The sequence below is a fragment of the Urocampus carinirostris genome, chromosome 1 (assembly GCF_059441175.1).
Source record: "Urocampus carinirostris isolate Australia breed hairy pipefish chromosome 1, RoL_Ucar_1.0, whole genome shotgun sequence".
NCBI lineage: Eukaryota > Metazoa > Chordata > Actinopteri > Syngnathiformes > Syngnathidae > Urocampus > Urocampus carinirostris.
The window spans coordinates 75,987,340-76,008,085 of record NC_142349.1 but is presented as its reverse complement, the minus strand read 5'-3'; the positions used below and the strand labels follow the sequence as shown (position 1 = coordinate 76,008,085).

Here is a 20,746-nt window from a genome sequence, read left to right as displayed (position 1 = left end):
CTATAACTGGTCAATACGAGTGTCATCTTCTCTGTGTTTTTCTTCGTATAATCTATGTAAAAAAATAAATGTGGCAAATGTTCACTTAAATTGAAACAATACGGAGTATGACAACATAGTACCATAAACATTTTCAAAATGATTTAATTTGGGGCATCATATTTTATATTTATTTCGAATATATTTGGAAACAAAAAAAATGTTTCAGATGCTTTATTCCGTGTATTTAATCCGGAGAGTCCTCTGGGGGCCGTTTAAGTGAGCCGAGCCGAAAAATCCGCTTCACTATAAAGAGAAGAAATTCCCATCACTATTCAGGTCGCAAATCAATGTGAGAAGGGAAAAGTATTCTGAAATGCGTCCACTAGATGGCGATCTCAACGATTGCTTGAAATTTCCTCAAACAATTTTTAATGTACTGAACAAGAAGCTACAAGGCCAGGGGCAACTTGTCAGTGCTACCTATGACAATGTGAGAGCATTCTGCACAAAACTTGTTTTGTGGAAAGCCCAGCTCTCTCAGACAAACCTTTGCTATTTCCCAGCATGCAAGGCACTCATGGATGCAGGCACATTATTCAGTAGTAAGAAGTACTGTATTTTCCGCACTATAAGGCGCACATAAAATCTGATTATTTTTTTAAAAAGCTGACGATGCGCCTTATAATCCGGTGCGCCTTATATATGGATCAATATTGAATTACAAGGTCTCGCAACTAAGAGAAGCAGCCACCGACTCCATTTTTTGCGTAGAAGAAGTGCGCTGTGCATGCTGGGAAATATTCAACAACAATTCTCTTTTATTAGTGCGTTTGTATAAAGAGCCTGAAATGGCTCCTATTAAGAGACACGCTTACAACGCAGAGTTTTAACTCAAGGCGATCAGTCACGCAGTAGAACACGGAAATAGAGCAGCAGCGAGTGGAGGAAGCATGAGGATAAGCTGCGCCAAGTAAGGAAGACTAAACAAAGTGGCAATAAAAGCGAGATGGCCACAGTTAGAGGACACACTTGAACAGTGGGTTGTTGAACAAAGAGCAGCAAGTAGAAGTGTCAGTACAATCACTATTCGAATGAAGGCAACAGCGCTGGCACGGGAACTTAACATTAAAGAATTCAGAGGTGGTGCTACTTGGTGTGTGTTTACGTTTTACATTTTACAGTTATTATGTTATTGCTTTATTGTTATTGTTTTGCACTTGTTGTTTTTGCACATTACGAGTGTCACTGTATTACGATTGCACTAGCGTTTAATTTACCATAACAGTATCAGACGTTTTTTTGCATGTTGACTAAATGGAGGAAAAGTAAAATGTTATGCCTTGCTGTTGTTCAAAGATGTTAAAGATGTGTCACGAAAATGCTTTGCCTCAGAGAAAATAATAAAACGGCTGTTTATTCATTTTGGGGATGAATGAAGATTGTGGAAAGCTTGTTTGTTATCTATTAATAAAGTTTGACTGACGTATCTGACTGTTTTGTTGACATTCCCTTTACAGCTGTCTGTCTCTTCCTCCTGTCTTGTCCATCTTCCTTCTACAGCTGGGATGACGTAGCTGTGCCTTTTTAATCCTGACTCGGCAAACGTGCAACCCATTAAGACAGACTAGATAAATCTGTGATTATTGAGTTAGCCTGGATATCTGGAATTGATAGGCTGTCAAACGTGAAGAGTACTGTACTTAATAAAGGTTTATAGTGGACCATATTGAGGAGATGTCATGGTAAATTCACGTTATTCATCATTAAATTTCATAGAATCAATCAAAAGGATACAAGCTGCAACACTCGATTGAAAAAAATCAAAAAAACATACAAAAAATTCTAAGCCAATGGTAAATGTGTTCTTTTTCTTTATGTAAATGGGAAGGATGAGTTCATTTCAACCAGAGTCTTGACTGCTATTCCCCCCAGCACACGTGTGACTCTGAGTTTTAGCCTGACTTGAGAATCTTTGATCGCAAACTGAGCAGGCGAAAGGTTTTTCACCAGCGTGGGTTCTTGTGTTTTTTTCAAGTGCCCCTTCTCAGCAAATGTTCGACCACAAAATGAGCAGGGAAAAGGTTTTTCACCGGTGTGAATTATTGTGTGGTTATTTAAATGTGGCTGTAGGGAAGGAATTTTATGTAAAAAGGCACTAGCAGACAAAACTTCAGAGTAAGCTGAAAAAGCTTGAATCCGGAGAAAAGAGACAGACAGTTCAAGAGTTACAGAAGAATATGAAGATGTTTTTCCATTAAAGCAAATTCCCAAAGTGAAAAGCACAAATTTGATTTATATTTTCAGTTATTTCATATTTTCATTTTCATAGTTTTGACAAACGTTTAGGGAGTGCGCCATCTTGTGGAGCCTTTGCATAGTTTAGCTGTGAGTTAGCGCAATAGTGCAGCGTAGAAATGTTGGGAACTTGGGAGGGTTACTTTCAAAATCTTATTCCATACAGTTACCCCTAAGCTCAATATACCGAACCTGTCAACCTGCAGGTTTTTGCCGTACAAAGTACGTTTATGATGTACCACGTACGAGAAAATCTGTACGGAAAAACGCAAATTTGTCAATGATGGGTACCATCCGGTATCCACCGACTATCATCAAACGACAAATCAATCAAGTCAAACAAGTTTGCCGCGGTAGCCTCTATCTCAGTAATATAACTTTTTCTTTTGATGCAAACGATGCAAGCAGTTTGATGTAGTGAAAAGAAGTTCGTCTCTTTTTAGAGAAGCGTCTTTTTCGGCTCAACTCACTTGATGCATTACATTACGAATGATGATGTTGTAAAAAGAAGTAAAAAAGGAAGTATAAAAGGAGAAAACGAAAAAAGACAGGTTTGTGGTGATCCCTTTAATCAGTATATTACCAACAATCATTGAATGCAGAAAATGAATTCATAAATTGAATCAGAAAATGTATTATTCTACTTCATTCAATTTGCATGTATTTTTTCCTTCTACGGTGAACGTCCGAGCTATTTAATTTTTGAACTTTTTTTATAATAAAGTTCATTCGTGTCGAGCGACTCGGGATCTCACAACAAAATGTTCATGAACGATACATATGATATAACCAAACACATGTACAATACAACATGTTAAACTACTTTAATAAACACGTTTGGAAAAAAATATATGATGTAAGATTTTGTATTTTGTAAGGGCATGGTGCCCTGGAGCGCGACAGGTATGATATACCAGAAGGAGCGATCAGTGTAACCTTGGAAAAGAAATATAGAAAACCAAGATGAGTGAGTTGCTTGAGAAGACAGAGCTATGCCCTTGCACAATAGTATTGCCCTTTACACATTGGTTAACTGCTGTTAAAAGTGTCGATAAAAATTGTTCAAACCTCATATTGTTAGAACATCTATCTATCTATCTATCTACCTTGGTCATATCCCTCAAGAGGGGTGACCGACAGCAAGACACACTCATACAATAACAAAAAAATAAAAGGGGATAAAGGAAATTGTAAATGTATTTAATTGCTGTTATGAAAGATATGATATAACGAAATGATGTGTTTAATTCATGTTAAAAATGTCAGAATTTTTTTTTAAAACGTCATATTGTCATTGCTGTTAAGATTGTCGAGAAAACTTCACAATGTTTATTTGCTGTCATTAGTGTCAATAAAATTGTTCAAACCAAAAATTATTATTCTGCAAATAGCTCAGAAATTGTAGTCCTATGAACCGGATGTTGTAGTTTCTCAACATAGACCCAAAAATGAAGAAGAAATACTTTTTGAAAAACGTCATCATTCATTTAAAAGCCCCTTTTTGCATCATTATAAACACATTTGGCATGAAACTGTTATACAATACAAAGTGAACCGTTTTTAAGGTAATAGAGAAAAACAACAACTGGAAAATAGATATAATAATAGTGACATTGTTAACTCAACACGAGGGGCAGATTGTTGAGCATGTTATATATCATTTGCACGTTGGGAATGTTTATCATATTTAAAAATTCAACCCAAAAATCAAATTGGCTGACAACATTTCGAAAAGCGGATTTAAGTCAAGTCCCATTTATTTTTTTGGCCCTTCATCACAAAAATGTCTCAACGGACTGCACAGGATTACAATGATACCATCGCCTGATCTTGAACCAACATGCAGGCAAGGGAAAACTCAAAACCTCAGCGTGAGGAAAATAAGAAACCTTGAGCAGGGGCCTCACGAGTGGTCATCCCCTTTCCAGGATGACCAGGGTGCAATAGATTTAGCATTGGGTATCGGTACACAAAACATAATAAACATCAATAGAAAAAAACAAAAGGTAATATGTTGAAATTTGTCCAATAAGTGCACGACAGCAACAACGCAGCTTCCCATCTCTGCCGGCTGGTCAATGCAGGCGTTGACATGCTTCAGGTCAGAGGCTGATCCGCCGACTGATCTCGAACCGTCCTCCCTCGCATCACCACCACCGCCCAGGCAGTCGGAAAAAGACAGGAATAGAAAAGTTTGAGGTGGGCATCAATCATGAGCTATTACATAAAAGTGGGTCTTAAGTCTAGATTTAAAAACTTCCACTGAAGTTGCAGATTTTATCTTCGGAGGCGGAGCATTCCGCAGCACCTGGGACCGGAGGGAGAACGCTCTCTAGCCTATAGACTTCTTCTTGGCTCTTGGAGTCACAAGTAGACCGGCATTTTCAGAGAAGAAATTCCGTGCAGGAACATAGGGGGAAACCAAATCTGAGCAAGGCGGGCGCGAGTCCATGCAAACATTTGTATGTACGTAATTGAACCTTAAAGTCACATCTTAAGTGGACTGGGAGCCAGTGCATGTTAGCTAATACGGGAGGAATATGGTCAAACCTTTTTTGTTTAGTCAAAAGTCTCCCTGCCGCATTCTGAAACAGCTTCAAAATTTTGATGCTAGACATTGAGAGACCAGAAAGCAATACATTACAGTAATCAAGCCGAGAAGTCATAAACGCACAAATCTGTTTGAGATAGCATCAGGCAAAGCTATGCAATATTACGGAGGTGGAAGAAAGCTGCTGGAAGTCATATCTTTTTACATGTAACTGAACATCAGATTATGATCAAATATAACACCTACATTTTTGACCGAGTCACTATGGGTGATATTACGTTTGTCTAGGTTCAGAGCAGTGTTTGGAAACAACTCACGAGAATGAGCCGGACCAACAGTCAACATTTCAGTTTTTTCTGGGTTAAGGCGCAAAAAAAGAAGCAACATCTATCTTTGAATCTCAGCGAGGCAAGTTTCCAGATTTCTACAACTTAACTGTCCGGTTGTCCCCAGTGGCAGATACAGTTGAGTGTCGTCTGCATAGCAATGGAAACAGATATTATACTTGCGGATATTATCATCAAGCAGAATTATAGAAATACTAAAAAGTAGGGGGTCAAGTACAGAGCCCTGTGGAACGCCACAGGGGACATCGGAATGTTTAGAGGTCAGACTGTTTTTATTTTTTTGTGGACCAATAATTTTGCTCCACACATAATGAGATTGTGTGCTGAAATCTTGATGTGATTGAATCTCAGCAATTTTCTAGTGTTTTATTTTGACATGTTGCTGTGTTCTTTCCCTGAACTTAAAAGTAGAACTAAAAAAGATTTAATTCATTTCATTCTTTTAGAGATATGTCAAGCTATACAGGTTTGGCTTCTTTGTAGCCTTCATCTTTTTGAAATTCATTCCGGAAAAAAACGCCCAGATCCGAAGTCGGCAACCCAAACTGAAAGGACGATTGTGAGGGTGAGCAAAGGATAGGGCATTCCAACCCTGGTTACGCACATCTAAACAATAACGTTTTCCGGATCCTTAAGAAATAAAAATACAACAGACACCTTCAGCACTGTTCTTAAAATGATGTCGGCAATTTATTTTATTTTCATTTTATGAACAAGGTTGCAGTCAAGGACAAAAAGATCATTGAAACACAAGAACAAGGGCTGATGGGAAAAGATCATTTATTTTTTGTCCCCAGAACAACTTGGACACCTTGGACACAATGATTACAAATCAACAGAAATCAACAAATGAACTCATGACATTTTCATTATTAGTCCAATAGAAATGCATCGAGTTGTTCTATCGCATTCGGTCACAAAGTCACAATTCAAAGACGCTTAGAAGTCATACAAAATCATAAAGTCCGCATCAAAAGTCATCATACTTTGAGTACAGGTCAAAAATAAAGACATTGCAAAATAATAAAATAGGCTAAGACATGTGACCCACCGACGTCAAGAGTATACAAATGTGTTCATTTGATGTAAATTTTGTTTAGAATAATAAATATCTACTGACCAGCACACTTGTGATTCTGAGCATAAGGGTGACCTGAAAATCTTTAGCCGCAAACGGGACAAGAAATTGGATTCTAACCCACTTGGGATCTTCTGTGGATATTTCCGATTGCTGGGTGAATCTCACAACGCACACTGAAATGGGGAAAGGTTTCTAACAAGTGTGGCTTTTCAAATTTCCTTTACGTTTGAAATTTTGACCGCAAACTAAGCAGGAAAAAGGTTTTTCACCAGTGTGGGTTCTTATGTGGCTTTTCAAATTTACTCTCTGGCTGAATCTTTGACAGAAAACTGAGCAGGCAAACGGGTTTTCCACTGTGTGCATTCTAGTGTGCATTTCTAAGTTGTATTTATGGCCAAATTCCTGACCAATGATTGAGCAAGAAAAGGGTTTCTCACCAATGTGTATTCTTGTGTGGCTTTCGAAATGTTCTCTCCGGCTGAATCTTTTACCACAAACTGAGCAGGCAAAATCTTTCTCACCAAAGTGGATTATTGAGTGCATTCTTAAGTGTGACATCTGGGTGAATTTTTGATCACTAACGGAGCAGGCAAAGGGTTTTTCACCAGTGTGACTTCTTTTGTGGCAATTAAAACAATATATAGCATCTGGTATTCCCAAGGGGTCTCCCACCCCAGGACTAACCAGGCCCGACACTGCTTAGCTTCCGAGCTGGAGCTTTCTCAGGGTGGTATGGCAGGTCACTTGCCAGTAGAGGCATGGCAAAGTTTTCAAGGAATGTATGCACAATTGTGATAGACTCACAGCTTACACCAGCCTATTAGCCGGAGTGGGCAGGCACACAACTGTTAGTATCTTTAAAAGCTCTTAAAATTAAAAAAAAAATCATCAATTAAATTGGACTCTAAGGAAAGTCAACAGAGCCCGAAGAAGTGGTGATTACCAGAATGCATTACGTGGACTGTTGTCACATCTTGGATTTGACTGAGAAACGGATGACCAGGAGCTACAACTCATAGGAAACATTCGTGACTCATTTTTAATCAACGTGGAGAATTTGCTGAGCCAGTCGCTCTCTAAATCGCTTTGTTACTCTGAAAGGAGAAGCCCTCCAATGTTGGTACGCTTGTGTAAAGTAAACTCATGATTTGCTTGTCACTAGAACAAGCATAGAAAATGGGCTTTTTTCTTTAAAAATCACATCCAAATTGCAATTGATAAATCGAACAGTTTTTTAAAAAATACACATGCACACACACACACACACACACACAAATATATATATATATATATATATATATATATATATATATAATGTGTGTGTATGGAGAGATATGTTTTTGAGTTGATAGGACATCTGTACATTCAGGGGTAGAGTTTGAAATGTAAATGCAATAAATGATATATCAAGCAGAGAGACCGATGCCATTTTCTCCGGCACACGTGTGATCCTGAGCTTTGGCTTGACTTGGGAAGCTAAGACCGCAAGCTGAGCAAGAAAAAGGGTTCTCACCAGTGTGGATTCTTGTGTGCATTTTTAAGCTTTGTCTATAGCCGAATGATTTAGCACAAAAGGAGCAGAAGAAGGGCTTTTCGCCAGTATGGGTTGTAGCGTGGTTTTTCAAACTTAGTTTCCGGGTGAATTTTTGACCACAAACTGAGCAAGAAAAAGGCTCCTCGCCAGTGTGGATTCTTATGTGTATTTTTAAGCTTTCTTTGCGGCTGAATTTGAGGCCACAAACTGAGCACGAAAAAGGCTTCTCACCAGTGTGGGTTCTTGTGTGTGTTTTTAAGTCTGCTTTCTGGCTGAATGATTTAGCACAAAAGGAGCAGGAGAAAAGCTTTTCACAAGTGTGGGTTTTTGTGTGTATTTTTAAGCTTTCTCGTTGGCTGAATCTTTGACCGCACACTGAGCAGGAGAAAGGTTTCTCACCAGTGTGGGTTCTTGTGTGTCTATTTAAGCTTTGTCGGTGGCTGAATCTTTGACCGCACACTGAGCAGGAGACAGTTTTCTCACCAGTGTGGGTTCTTGTATGTGCTTTTAAGTATTCTTTCCGGCTGAATGATTGACCACAAATTGAACAGGAGAAAGGCTTCTCACCAGTGTGGGTTCTTGTATGTATTTTTAAGTATCGTTTCCGGCTGAATGATTCACCACAAATTGAACAGGATAAAGGCTTCTCACCAGTATGGATTATTGTGTGCCTTTTTAAGTTTTCCATTCGGCTGAATGATTCACTGCAAAATGAGCAGGAGAAGGGCTTCTCACCTGTGTGGATTCTGGTGTGGTCTTCTAAGACATTCTTTCGGCTGAATTTATGACCGCAAACTTTGCAGGCAAAAGGCTTCTCACCAGTGTGGGTTCTTGTGTGTGTTTTTAAGTTTGCCTTTCGGCTGAATGATGCACCACAAATCAAGCAGGAGAAGGGCTTCTCACCAGTGTGGGTTCTTATGTGTCTTTTTAGGTCTACTCTTTGACTGAATGATTTAGCACAAAAGGAGCAGGAGAAGGGCTTCTCACCAGTGTGGGTTCTTGTGTGCTTTTTTAAGGACGCCTTCAGGCTGAATGATTCACCGCAAACTGAGCAGGAAAAAGGCTTCTCCCCTGTGTGGATTCTCATATGCAACTTCAAACTATATTTGAACTGAAACGTTTCCCCACACTGAGAACACTTGTTATCCCCTTCTGACTGTTCGTCGCCATCAGTGTCTGCAGAGTCGGATGTGTCCTCATCATCAATTTTCACGTGATGACGGGAGCTGCTGCTTGGAGGCTCCTGCCAGTTCTCTTCATGTTTAACCTGACTCCCAGGAGTTAAAATGGTCTCAGTGACAAGCAACTCTGTGGAAAGTCCCTCCTCTTTAACACAAACAGGCTTAACATCCTCCTCCTCCTTTTTAATATCAGGAAACTCTGGAGACAGGAATTCTTCACTGACATCTGTGGGACAGAGGACACGCATAGGTTTCATATCATCCAAAATATACGACATAATACCGAAAAAGATAAATTACAAAATGTATAAATAATATAGACTGCATTCATGTAATAATTCTAACCAATGGAGACAGAAACGACACAGAACTTCAATTAAAATGTGTATAACAAAAACGTAAATATCATTAGTCTCTCCTGAATATTGGCATTTAGGAACACAAAGTGCTCAGCTTTAAAGAACTGATGCCAATTCTTCTGTCAGTGATAGACAATGCACAATGTTATATACCGTAAAATTCGGACTATAGGCCGCTACCCTTTTTCCCTCCAAGTTTTCAACTTTGCAACTTATGCAACGATGAGCCCAATTTGTGCATTCTTTTAGCGAACGCCAGGGGGCGCCCATGCAGTAAAGTGTAAGAGTGAGACACGTTGAATATATGTGTCAAGGAAGACGCAAGTTTAATGTAACTTGGTGCCTTGAAAAAACTAGCATGAACAGACCCTAATTATGGGAAAGGTGTCCAGAGGGACGTGTACGTGAGCTACAGCAGTTGAAAAGGACGATTTTGGTGCCGCGGACACCAGTGATAGCGTGGGTTGTAGTGAAACTGCTAGTCCGGTTAGGATTAGCCCTAAACGGCCTGCTAACCGCGGTGAGCCAATCTAGACACATAATAAGTTCAGCCCCCTAGCTAGTCCCACTCCAACTTGGTCTACTGGCTCCCGCACCCTAGTTTTAGGTGACTCCATCACCCTTAACATAAAGCCCAGCGACTCAGCTACGGTGATGAGTATTTCTGGAGCCAGTGCACCCGACATTGAGGCTAATTTGAGGGAGCAAACCTAGACACAGGACAGGGCTAACTACACTGATATAGTCATTCACGTCAACTCTAAATGCTAAAATGAGGCAATCTGAGATTACAAATAAAAATATTGCTAGGACATGTAATCTCGCCAGAAAGATGAGTCAGCATCAAGTTATGGTCTCTTCCCCCTTGTCTGGGAGAGACAATGATGTGAGGTTTAGCAGAAGGGTCTCGCTCAACCAGTGGCTGGCAAGTTTTTGTAGTCAGCAGGGATTTGCATATGATTAATGCCCACCTCGTATTCTGTTTTGTCCTGTCTTTTTCTGAGGCCTGCCTGGCTGATACGAAGGAGAAGGACGATTTGGGATGAGTCAGCGTACCGGCGTCTGACCTGCAGCATGTCAACCCCTGCATTTACCAGCTGGCAGAGACGGGAAGCTGCGTCGTGGCCGTCATAGACTTTCTGGACTAGTTTGCAGGCCGGGGGCGTCGTTGATGTCATGCACTTTCCGGACATTTTCAACATCTTACCTAGTGTTCTGTGTGCAGTAATTGATAATCGTAATTCACCCTGGTCAATCCTGGAAGGGGGATTACCACATGTGAGGTCCTTTCTCAAGGTTTCTCTTTTCTCCTCACACTGAGGTTTTTGAGTTGTTCCTTGTTCGCATGCTGGTTTAAGATCAGGTCATTGTGTAATTTTGTAATTGTAATCCTGTGCAGTCCTTTGAGACATTTTTGTGATTAAGGGCGTCATAAATAAATGTGACTTGACTTGACTTGGATTTAGGTATGTGGATAACTGGCCTGCTTTCTGGGGCCGACCTGACCTGCTGAGGAGAGAAGGCCTTCACCCTAACTAGGAAGGTGCTCTCACTCTTTCTAAAAATATAGAGTACTGTTTAAGCCTTCAATGACAGGTAACACTCGTGCAGGCCAGGTCACAGGTGATAGGTGAGCCTGTAACCACGGGTTTAGAGTCTGTATTGCTAGAGCTAACTAGCGCTATGCTAGATTCATGCCATTCATATAGTTTTTGTAGTTTAGAGCGTTCCATTGCCTGCACTACACACTCTGATCTGTACTCTTCTATAGCATCTTCTTCTGTGCTTCTTACCTCTGATTCTCCCTTGGTAAGTGAGGAGAAGAAATAACATTTATTTCTAGCGCTAGTCATCCTGTTACTCCACCTGTCAACAGTATTCCTGTGGTATGGAATTCGGGCCGCATCTGCCTCGGCACAAGATCCTGGTCTGGGAGCATTATCTTGTGGAGACTACCACTAAGGTTCAAAACTCAGTAAAGGGTTCAGCATGGTCCACAGCGCTGAAGCTTGGCCTTCCGAATATGAAATCACTAGCTTCCAAAACTTTACCAGTCAATAATCATATTAGTGATTAAAATATTAACCTTATTGGCCTTTGAGCAGTGGCGGCGCAGTGGTTAGCGCGTGTGCGGCACAGTTCTGAAGTCGTGGGAACCTCCTGAGTGGGTTCAAATCCAGCTCCCGGCCTTACTTACATTCCAAAGACATGCATGTCAGGTTAAATACTCGGTCCAAATTGTCCCTAGGTTTGACTGAGCGAGTGAGTTGTCTGTCCCTGTGTGCCCTGCGATTGGCTGGCAACCAGTCCAGGGTGTCCCCTGCCCACTGCCCAATGATTGCTGGGATGGGCTCCAGCATCCCCGCGACCCTACTGAGGATAAGCGGTGCAGCTGATGAGATGAGATGGCCTTAGAGCGACCTGGTTGAATCAAAATGACTTTATAGGGCTAAATGAGACTTCTCCCCGTAACTTTGTGAGTTTCCACTTGGCACGCCCGCGCAAAAAAGGTAGCTCTTATAATGGAAAATATGTTGAAATTTAGGAAAATAAAAATGTGATGGAAATAAAGGTGACCAACCTGCTCTGTTCAACAGAACTCGTAGCTCCTTGCTAATGCTAACTTGGTTTAGCCGTCGATCTTCTCGCTCGTTGTCATCTTGAAGCTCCTCTTTCAAATTTACTTTCCATCTTTCGCACATTTTAACCACATTTGAACTTTTACGGAGTTAAATGCAGTTTTTGAAGCTTCAAGAAATTAAATGCAGTTAGATTGTGCACTCGACTGGAACATAACACCACGAAGGCGCAGACAATCGCGACAGTGACGTATGATTCTACTCTTCTTCACCGATGGCAGCTATCTCTTTGGTACTCTATCGCCCCCTAGTACCAATCTCACAGTTCCACTCTGCTGTGTTGACGAAGAACGAAAGGAGTTAACGAGCCGGCTCCCTTCGAAATGCTCTCTCTCTCTCTCTCTCCCCCCCTCTCTCTCCCTCCCTCTCTCTCTCTCTCTCTCTCTCTCTCAACTGGTCAATACGAGTGTCGTTTTCTCTGTGTTTTTCTTTGTATAATCTATGTAAAAGATTAAATGTGGCAAAAGTTCGCTTAAATTGAAACAATAAAGGCTAAGTTAACATAGGACCATATTTCATATTTATCTCGAAGATATTTGAAAACAAACAAAAATTGTTTCGGATTGCCTAATTGCCTAGCTTAGCTGTTTTGTTAGCGAGCTTAAGCAAAACCTTACTTTTCATCTGGTGGGTAAATGTGATAATGCAACGTCCATGTCTAGTGTTTGGCCAGCTCCACAGGAGGAGGTGAATTTCCGGTTTTATTTTCATTTTAATCCGACTGTACATATTACGGTGGAACCTGTGACAATGATGTCGTGTGAAATATCGGAATAAACTGTGATATGGACGCAGCGGCTCACAGCTTTTTGGCTAATTTTCTATTTATTACCGTTGTTTTTCCTTTCTTTTCTGTACACATGCGTGGCCAATAATACCTATAGTCGGGTTATACATGTGGTTCTGTGTCTAAATTTCGACTTTTTGGGTCCCTTTTATACCACCTTTGATACCCCGCAAGAAATACAAAGGGTTGCGGGACGTCCGTGGGTGGCCAACCCACTTAAGAAGCGGCGGAGACGGCGTTGGGATCGCAAACAAAAGCGGGGCTGTCGCTCGGGCCGCGGTGCTAAGCTAAGGGAGCTATATCAGCGAAACGGCAGAGAAGGACACGAAGATGATGGAATTGTGCCTAATTCCACCAATATTTCTTCATCGATCTTTCCTGAAAATGCTGGTCTACTCGTGATCCCAAGAGCCAAGAAGAAATCAGACAGTGTTTTCCATTGGGGGCCTTGGTGCTGTGAAAGGCTCTTCCCCCTGAGATGCGATCTGCAACCTCAGTGGAAATATTCAATTCTAGGCTTAAAACACACTTCTATTCTATAGAATATGAATAACTTAGATTTTATGTTGACAATATCTGTGAAAAATTTGCCCTCAGGTTTTAGATCAGGTGATGGTGTCATAATAGTCTGTGGTTTGCAATCATCTGTGGTCTGTGCAGCCCTTTGAGACATGTTGTGATTAACCTAACATGTACAACATGTGGGTCGTGTGATCAAACTTTTTTGTCTTCGTTAAAAGCCTGGCTGCAGCATTTTGTACCAGCTGAAGGCTCTTGATTTTGGGAGACCAGAGAGTAGGACATTACCGTCATCGAGACGGGAAGTAAACGCATGAATTATAATCTCCGCATCCGACGGAGACAGCATAGGGGGAATTTTAGCAATGTTGCCAGTATGGAAGAAAGCGGTTCTAGACATATTCTTAACTTGTGTTTGAAAGGACAGATTGGGGTCAAATATGACACTTACATTTTTAACCGAGTCACTCTGGGTGAAATTACATTCGTCAATGTTCGGAGCAGTTTTTGAGAACAAATCACGGCATTTAGATGGACCAATAACTAACATTTCAGTCTTTTCAGAGTTAAGGCGCAAGAAGTTGAGCGACATCCATTCTTTGATCTCAGTGAAGCAGGCCTCCAAATTTCCACAATTTAGTGTGGCAGATTCCTTCATCGGAAGATATAGTTGAGTGCCATCTGCGTAGCAATGGAAACTGATATTATACTTGCGAATAATATCACCTAGTGGAAGCATGTCAATGCTGAAAAGAAGGGGGCCAAGTCCTGAGCCCTGCGGAACACCACAGGTAACACTAAAGGGCTCATTCCACCATATTTAACACAGTGCGTCCTATCTGAGAGGTAGGATCTGAACCATGAGAGGACGGTTCCTGAGAGACCAATCAACTTTTACAACGTTCTAGTAAGGTAATATGTTCCACAGTGTCAAAAGTAGCCCTAAGGTCCAGCAGCAGCAAGAGTGAAGAAGCGCTAGAGTCCATTGCCAGTATAAGATCATCCACCAAAAAATATCGAAGATGTTTAACCTTTTTTCCGATTTCTGTCAGTGAATATGTTTTCGGTGTAATCTGTTAAATGTGATGAACACTCCCAATTTCTCAAATATATACAATTTACTTAAGAATCTCCCCTTGTATTGGATTACCTCTGTTATTTTTTTTTACTTCACCTATTCATATACTTTCCTTTTTTTCTATATTTCTTCAGCACCTTTTGTTGTTTTCGACTTGATGACTCAGTAGTGTTGTTAAGCTTTTTCATGCCTGTTTTGTTTGGAATGATGAAATGTTCAATTTAAAACAATAGAAATAAAACACACAAAACTTGAAAATATTGCAGCCATAAATAAAAATAAATGTGTTTTTGGTGTATTTCGTGGAGCGTTATTTGGTGTGAATATTGTTTAGAACAAGACGTTTTCCTACAACTGAAATTTCAAGCAATCATTTGAGAGCGCCGTCTAGTGGACGCATTTCAGAATACTTTTCCCTTCTCACTTTGCTTTGCGACCTGAATAGTGATGGGAATTTCTTCTCTTTTTAAGGAAAAGGCTTTTCGACTCGGCTCACTAAAAAGGCCCCCAGAGGACTCTCCGGATTCAATACATGGATTAAAGCATCCGAAACATGTGTTCAAATATCTTCGAAATAAATATGAAACATGATGAGTACTAATATTGTAAGTCCTAAGTATGACTCGGCCGAGGCTTGAACCAGCGACCTCCCAGTCTTGGCTACCGACCTGATCCTTCACATTAAATCAACCTTTGCCACATATAATATTTCAGATGGATTATACGAGGAAAAACACACAGACCAGTTGACCAGTTATGAGCACCTGGGAGAGAGAGAAAGAGAGAGAGACAGAAAAGAGAGAGAAAGAAAGGGAGAGAGCGCGCATCTCGAATGGAGCCGGCTCTTTAATTCCTTTCGTTCGCCAACAACACAGCGGAGTGGAACTGTGAGATGGTATGATGCTAGGGGGCGACAGAGCACCAAAGAGATGGATGCCAACCAAAGACGAAGAGTAGAACTATACGTCACTGCCGCCATTTCCTACTCCTTCGTGGTGTTTAGCTCCAGTCGAGTGCACAATCTAACTCCATCTAACTGCATCTAACCCCGTAAAGGATCAAAAACTGCATTTAACTCCTTAAAAGTTCTAAGGTGGTTAAAATGTGCGAGAGATGGAAAGGAAATTTGAAAGAGGAGCTTCAGGAAGAGAACGAGCGAGAATATCGACGGCTAAGCCAAGTTAGCATTAGCAAGGAGCTACGAGTTGTGTCGAACAGAGCAGGTTGGTCACTTTTATTTCCATCACATTTTTATTTTCCCATATTTCAACATATTTTCCGATATAAGAGCAACACCGCTACCTTTTTGCGCGGGTGTACCAAGTCAAGTCAAGTCAAATTTATTTATATAGCCCTTAATCACAAAAATGTCTCAAAGGACTGCACAGGATTACAGTTACAAAATTACACAATGACCTGATCTTAAACTGGCAAACCAGCATGCGGGCAAGGAAAAACTCAAAAACCTCAGTGTGAGGAGAAAAGAGAAACCTTAAGAAAGGACCTCACATGTGGTAATCCCCCTTCCAGGATTGAACAGGGTGAATTACAATTAGCATTACTGTACACAGAATAGTAAACACTAGGTAAGATGTTGAAAATGTCCGGAAAGAGCATGACATCAACGACGACGCCAGCTGGTAAATGCAGGGGTTGACATGCTGCAGGTCAGACCCCGGTCCGCTGACCCATTCCAAATCATCCTTCTCCTTCGTATCAGCCAGGCAGGCCTCAGAAAAAGACAGGACAAAACAGAATACGAGGTGGGCATCAATCATATGCTTTGGAATAGAAGTGTGTCTTAAGCCTCAATTTAAAAACTTCCGTTGAGGTTGCAGATCTAATCTCCAGAGGCAGGGCATTCCACAACACCGGGGCCCGGATGGAGAACGCTCTCGAGCCCGCAGACTTCTTGGCTCTCGGAATCACAAGTAGACCGGCATTTTCCGAGCGCAGACTCCGTGCAGGAACATAGGGGGAAATCAAATCAGAGAGATAAGAGGGTGCAAGCCCATGCAAACATTTATATGTTAATAAGAGAACCTTAAAGTCACATCTTAAGTGGACTGGGAGCCAGTGCAAGTTGGCCAATACAGGTGTAATATGCTCAAACTTTTTAGTCTTAGTCAAAAGTCTAGCTGCCGCATTCTGAACCAGCTGCAAACTTTTAATGCTAGACATCGGGAGACCAGAAAGCAATACATTACAGTAATCAAGCCGAGAAGTAATAAACGCATGAATTAAAATCTCTGCATCTGATTGGGACAGCATTGAACGAATCTTCGCAATATTACGGAGGTGGTAGAAAGCTATTCTAGTAATATTTTTCACATGTAACTGAAACGACAGATTAGGATCAAATATAACACCTAGATTTTTGACCGAGTCACTATGGGTGATATTACATTTGTCTAGGTTCAGGGTAATGTTTGAAAACAAATGACGACAGTGAGCTGGACCAATATTCAACATTTCAGTTTTTTCTGGGTTAAGGCGTAAAAAATTATTTGACATCCATCTTTGAATCTCAGTAAGGCAATCCTCCAGATTTCTGAAACTTTAATGTCCAGTTTTTTCCAGTGGCACATACAGTTGAGTGTCATCTGCATAGCAATGGAAACTAATATTATACTTGCGGATAATGTCACCAAGCGGGATCATATAAATACTAAAAAGAAGGGGGCCAAGTAGAGAGCCTTGAGGAACACCACAAGGGACATTAGATTGTTTAGAGGTCATATTGCCATAGTTAACACATTGCATCCTGTCTGACAGGTAGGACCTAAACCACGAGAGTACAGTTCCTGAGATACCAATGCGTTCTAGACGAATCAATAATATGTTGTGGTCGACCGTATCAAAAGTCCACCAAGTGGAAACTCTCATAGTTACGTGGAGAAGTCTCATTTAGCTCTACAAACTCATTTGGTTTCAACCAGGTCTCACAAAGGCCAATCATGGAACGCTCTAAACTACATAAACTATGTGAATGGCAGGAATTGAGTATAGTGCTAGTTAGCTCTAGCAATACAGACTCTACACCCGTGGTTACAGGCTCACTAATCACCTGTGACCTGGCCTGCACTAGTGTACCCTGTCATTGAAGGCTTAAACAGTGCTCTATATTTTTAGAAAGAGTGAGAACACCTTCCTAGTTAGGGTGAAGGCCGTCTCTCCTCAGCAGGTCAGGTCGGCCCCAGAAAGCAGGCCTGTTATCCACATACCCAAATCACTGCTGACAACAAAAACTTGCCAGCCACCGGTTAAGCGAGACCCTTCTGCTAAACCTCTCATAATTGCCTCTCGCTGGCAAGGGGGTAGAGACCATTACTTGATGCCGACTCATCTTTCTGGCGAGATTACATGTCCTAGCAATATTTTTATTTGTAATCTCATATTGCCTCATTTTAGCATTTAGAGTTGACGTGAATGACTATATCAGTGTAGCTAGCCCTGTCCTGGTGTCTAGGTTTGCTCCCTCTAATTATCCTCAATGTCGGGTGCTCTGGCCCCAGAAATACACATCACCGTAGCTGAGTCGCTGAGCTTTATGTTACGTGTGATGGAGTCACCTAAAACTAGGGTGCGGGAGCCAGGAGACTGGGGAGGGGTGGGACTAGCTAGGGGGCTGAACTTATTATATGTCTGGATTGGCTCACCGCGGTTAGCAAGCCGATTAGGGCTAATCCTAACTGGACTAGCAGTTTCACTACAACCCATGCTAGCACTGGTGTCCGCGGCACCCAACATTTTCCTTTTCAACTGCTCTAGCTCACGGACAGGTCACTCTAGACACCTTTCCCATGATTAGGGTCTGTTCATGCTAGTTTTTTCAAGGCACCGAGTTACATTAAACTTGCGTCTTCCTTGACACATATATTCGACGTGTCTCACTCTTACCCTTTACTGCATGGGCGCCCCCTGGCGTTCGCTAAAAGAATGCACAAATTGGCCGCATTGTTGCATAAGTTGAAAGCTTGGAGGGAAAAAGGGTAGCGGCCTATAGTCCGAATTTTATGGTATGTAACATTGTGATTTGTCTATCACTGACAGAAGAATTGGCATCAGTTCTTTAAAGCTTAACACTTTGTGTTCCTAAATGCCAATATTCAGGAGAGACCAATGATATTTACGTTTTTGTTATACACATTTTAATTGAGGTTCTGTGTCGTTTCTGTCTCCCTTGGTTAAAAATATTACTTGAATGCAGTATATATATATTTATAAATTTTGTCATTTATCTGTTTCGATATTATGTCGTATATTTGGGATGATGCGAAACCTATGTGTGTCTTGTGTCCAACAGATGTCAGTGAAGAATTCCTGCCTCCTGTCCGACAGGAACCAAAGTTTCCTGACATTAAAAAGGAGGAGGAGGATGTGGAGCCTGTTTGTGTTAAAGAGGAGGGACTTTCCACAGAGTTGCCGGTGACTGAGACCATTTTAACTCCTGGGAGTCAGGTTAAACATGAAGAAAACTGCCAGGAGCCTCCAAGCATCAACTCCCGTCAACATGTGAAAACTGATAATGAGGACACGTCCGACACTAATGGCGCCGAACAGTCAGAAGGTGATAAAACATGTTCTCGGTGTGGGAAAACATTTCAAGTCAAGTATCGTCTGAAGTTGCATATGAGAACCCACACTGGTGAGAAGCCTTTTTCCTGCTCAGATTGCGGTCAAAAATTCACCCGGAAAGAAAGTTTGAAAATCCACGCTACGATCCACACTGGTGAAAAGCCTTTCTCCTGCTCAATTTGCGGTCAAAAATTCAGGTTCAAAGCAAACTTGAAAAACCACGTTACAACCCACACTGGTGAGAAGCCTTTCTCCTGCTCATTTTGTGGTGAATCGTTCAGGCAAAAGGCAAACTTAATAACACACACAAGAACCCACTCTGGTGAGAAACCTTTTGCCTGCAAAGTTTGCGGTCAAAAATTCAGCCGAAAGACTGTCTTAGAAGACCACACCAGAATCCACACGGGTGAGAAGCCCTTCTCCTGCTCATTTTGCGGTGAATCATTCAGCCGAAAGGAATACTTAAAAAGACACACAATAATCCACACTGGTGAGAAGCTTTTCTCCTGCTCAGTTTGCGGTGAATCATTCTGTCGAAAGGAAAACTTAAAAATACACACAAGAACCCACACTGGTGAGAAGCCTTTTTCCTGCTCAGTTTGTGGTCAAAAATTCACCCGGAAAGTAAGTTTGAAAAACCACGCTACAACCCACACTGGCGAAAAGCCCTTCTCCTGCTCCTTTTGTGCTAAATCATTCAGCCACAAGGCATACTTAAAAATACACACAAGAACCCACACTGGTGAGAATCTTTTCTCTTGCTCATTTTGTCCTAAATCATTCAGCCAGAAGGCATACTTAAAAAGACACACAAGAACCCACACTGGTGAGAAGCCTTTTTCCTGTTCAATTTGTGATGAAAAATTCAGCTGGAAAGAAAGCTTAAGAACACACACAAGAACACACACTGGTGAGAAGCCTTTTTCCTGCTCAGTTTGTGGCCTAAAATTCAGCCACAAAGTAAGCTTAAAAATACACACAAGAATCCATACTAATGAGAAGCCCTTTTCCTGCTCGATTTGCGGTGAAAAATTCACCCAGAAAGTAAGTTTAAAAAACCACGCTACAACCCACACTGGCTAAAAGCCCTTCTTCTGCTCCTTTTGTATTAAATCATTCAGCCAGAAAGCAAACTTAAACTCACACACAAGAACCCACACTGGTGAGAAGCCTTTTTCTTGCTCAGCTTGCGGTCTTAGCTTCCCAAGTCAAGCCAAAGCTCAGGATCACACCTGTGCCGGAGAAAATGGCATCGGTCTCTCTGCTTGATATATCATTTCTTGCATTTACATTTCAAACTCTACCCCTGAATGTGCAGATTTTTGTACTCTTCATGTCATATCAATTTATAAATATATCTCTCCATACACACGCATTTTAAATGTATATATGTATATATATATATGTTTATATATGTATGTTTATATACATATATTTATAAATACATATATATATGTATAAATATGAATATATATATATATATATGTATGTATATATTTATATGTATATATATGAATACATGTATGTATATATATATGTATATATATGAAAATATATATGTATATGTTCATATATGAATATATATATGTATGTATATTTATATGTATGTATATATGAATATATATGTATATATATTTATATATATATATATGAATGTATATATGAATATATATGTATTTTTTGTCACAGTGACACGCAAATCATGGGTTTACGACTAACAAAATAATAACTATAGATATCCAAATAAAAACAGATTTGCAGTTGAAAAAATTGCTCTATTGTTTTACACGGGTGTACCAATAGTGGAGTGCGAAT

At 40.8% G+C, this 20,746-nt stretch overlaps 1 protein-coding gene and 2 pseudogenes across 4 annotated transcripts in view; 1 reads left to right on the top strand and 2 right to left on the bottom strand.

The window, feature by feature from the left end:
• Positions 1-20,746, top strand: part of LOC148376990 (uncharacterized) — a 205,695-nt pseudogene that overhangs the window by 160,733 nt on the left and 24,216 nt on the right. The window contains exon 2 of the transcript XR_015852527.1: positions 18,660-18,814. The product of XR_015852527.1 is annotated as an uncharacterized LOC148376990 (transcript). The remainder of the gene's footprint in view (positions 1-18,659; positions 18,815-20,746) is intronic.
• The window catches only part of LOC148376985 (uncharacterized), an 88,217-nt gene continuing 75,008 nt past the window's right edge, over positions 7,538-20,746 (bottom strand). For 2 of the 3 annotated variants that reach the window (XM_088351138.1, XM_088351147.1), the window contains one exon: positions 7,538-9,197. In XM_088351138.1, coding sequence (XP_088207264.1) covers positions 7,663-9,197 — 1,535 coding nt within the window. In that variant the 3' untranslated portion in view covers positions 7,538-7,662. Of the gene's footprint in view, positions 9,198-11,911; positions 12,161-20,746 lie in introns of those variants that run through there. The other variant, XM_088351157.1, reaches the window with a different exon arrangement.
• On the bottom strand, positions 17,451-18,073 carry LOC148376992 (uncharacterized; annotated as a pseudogene).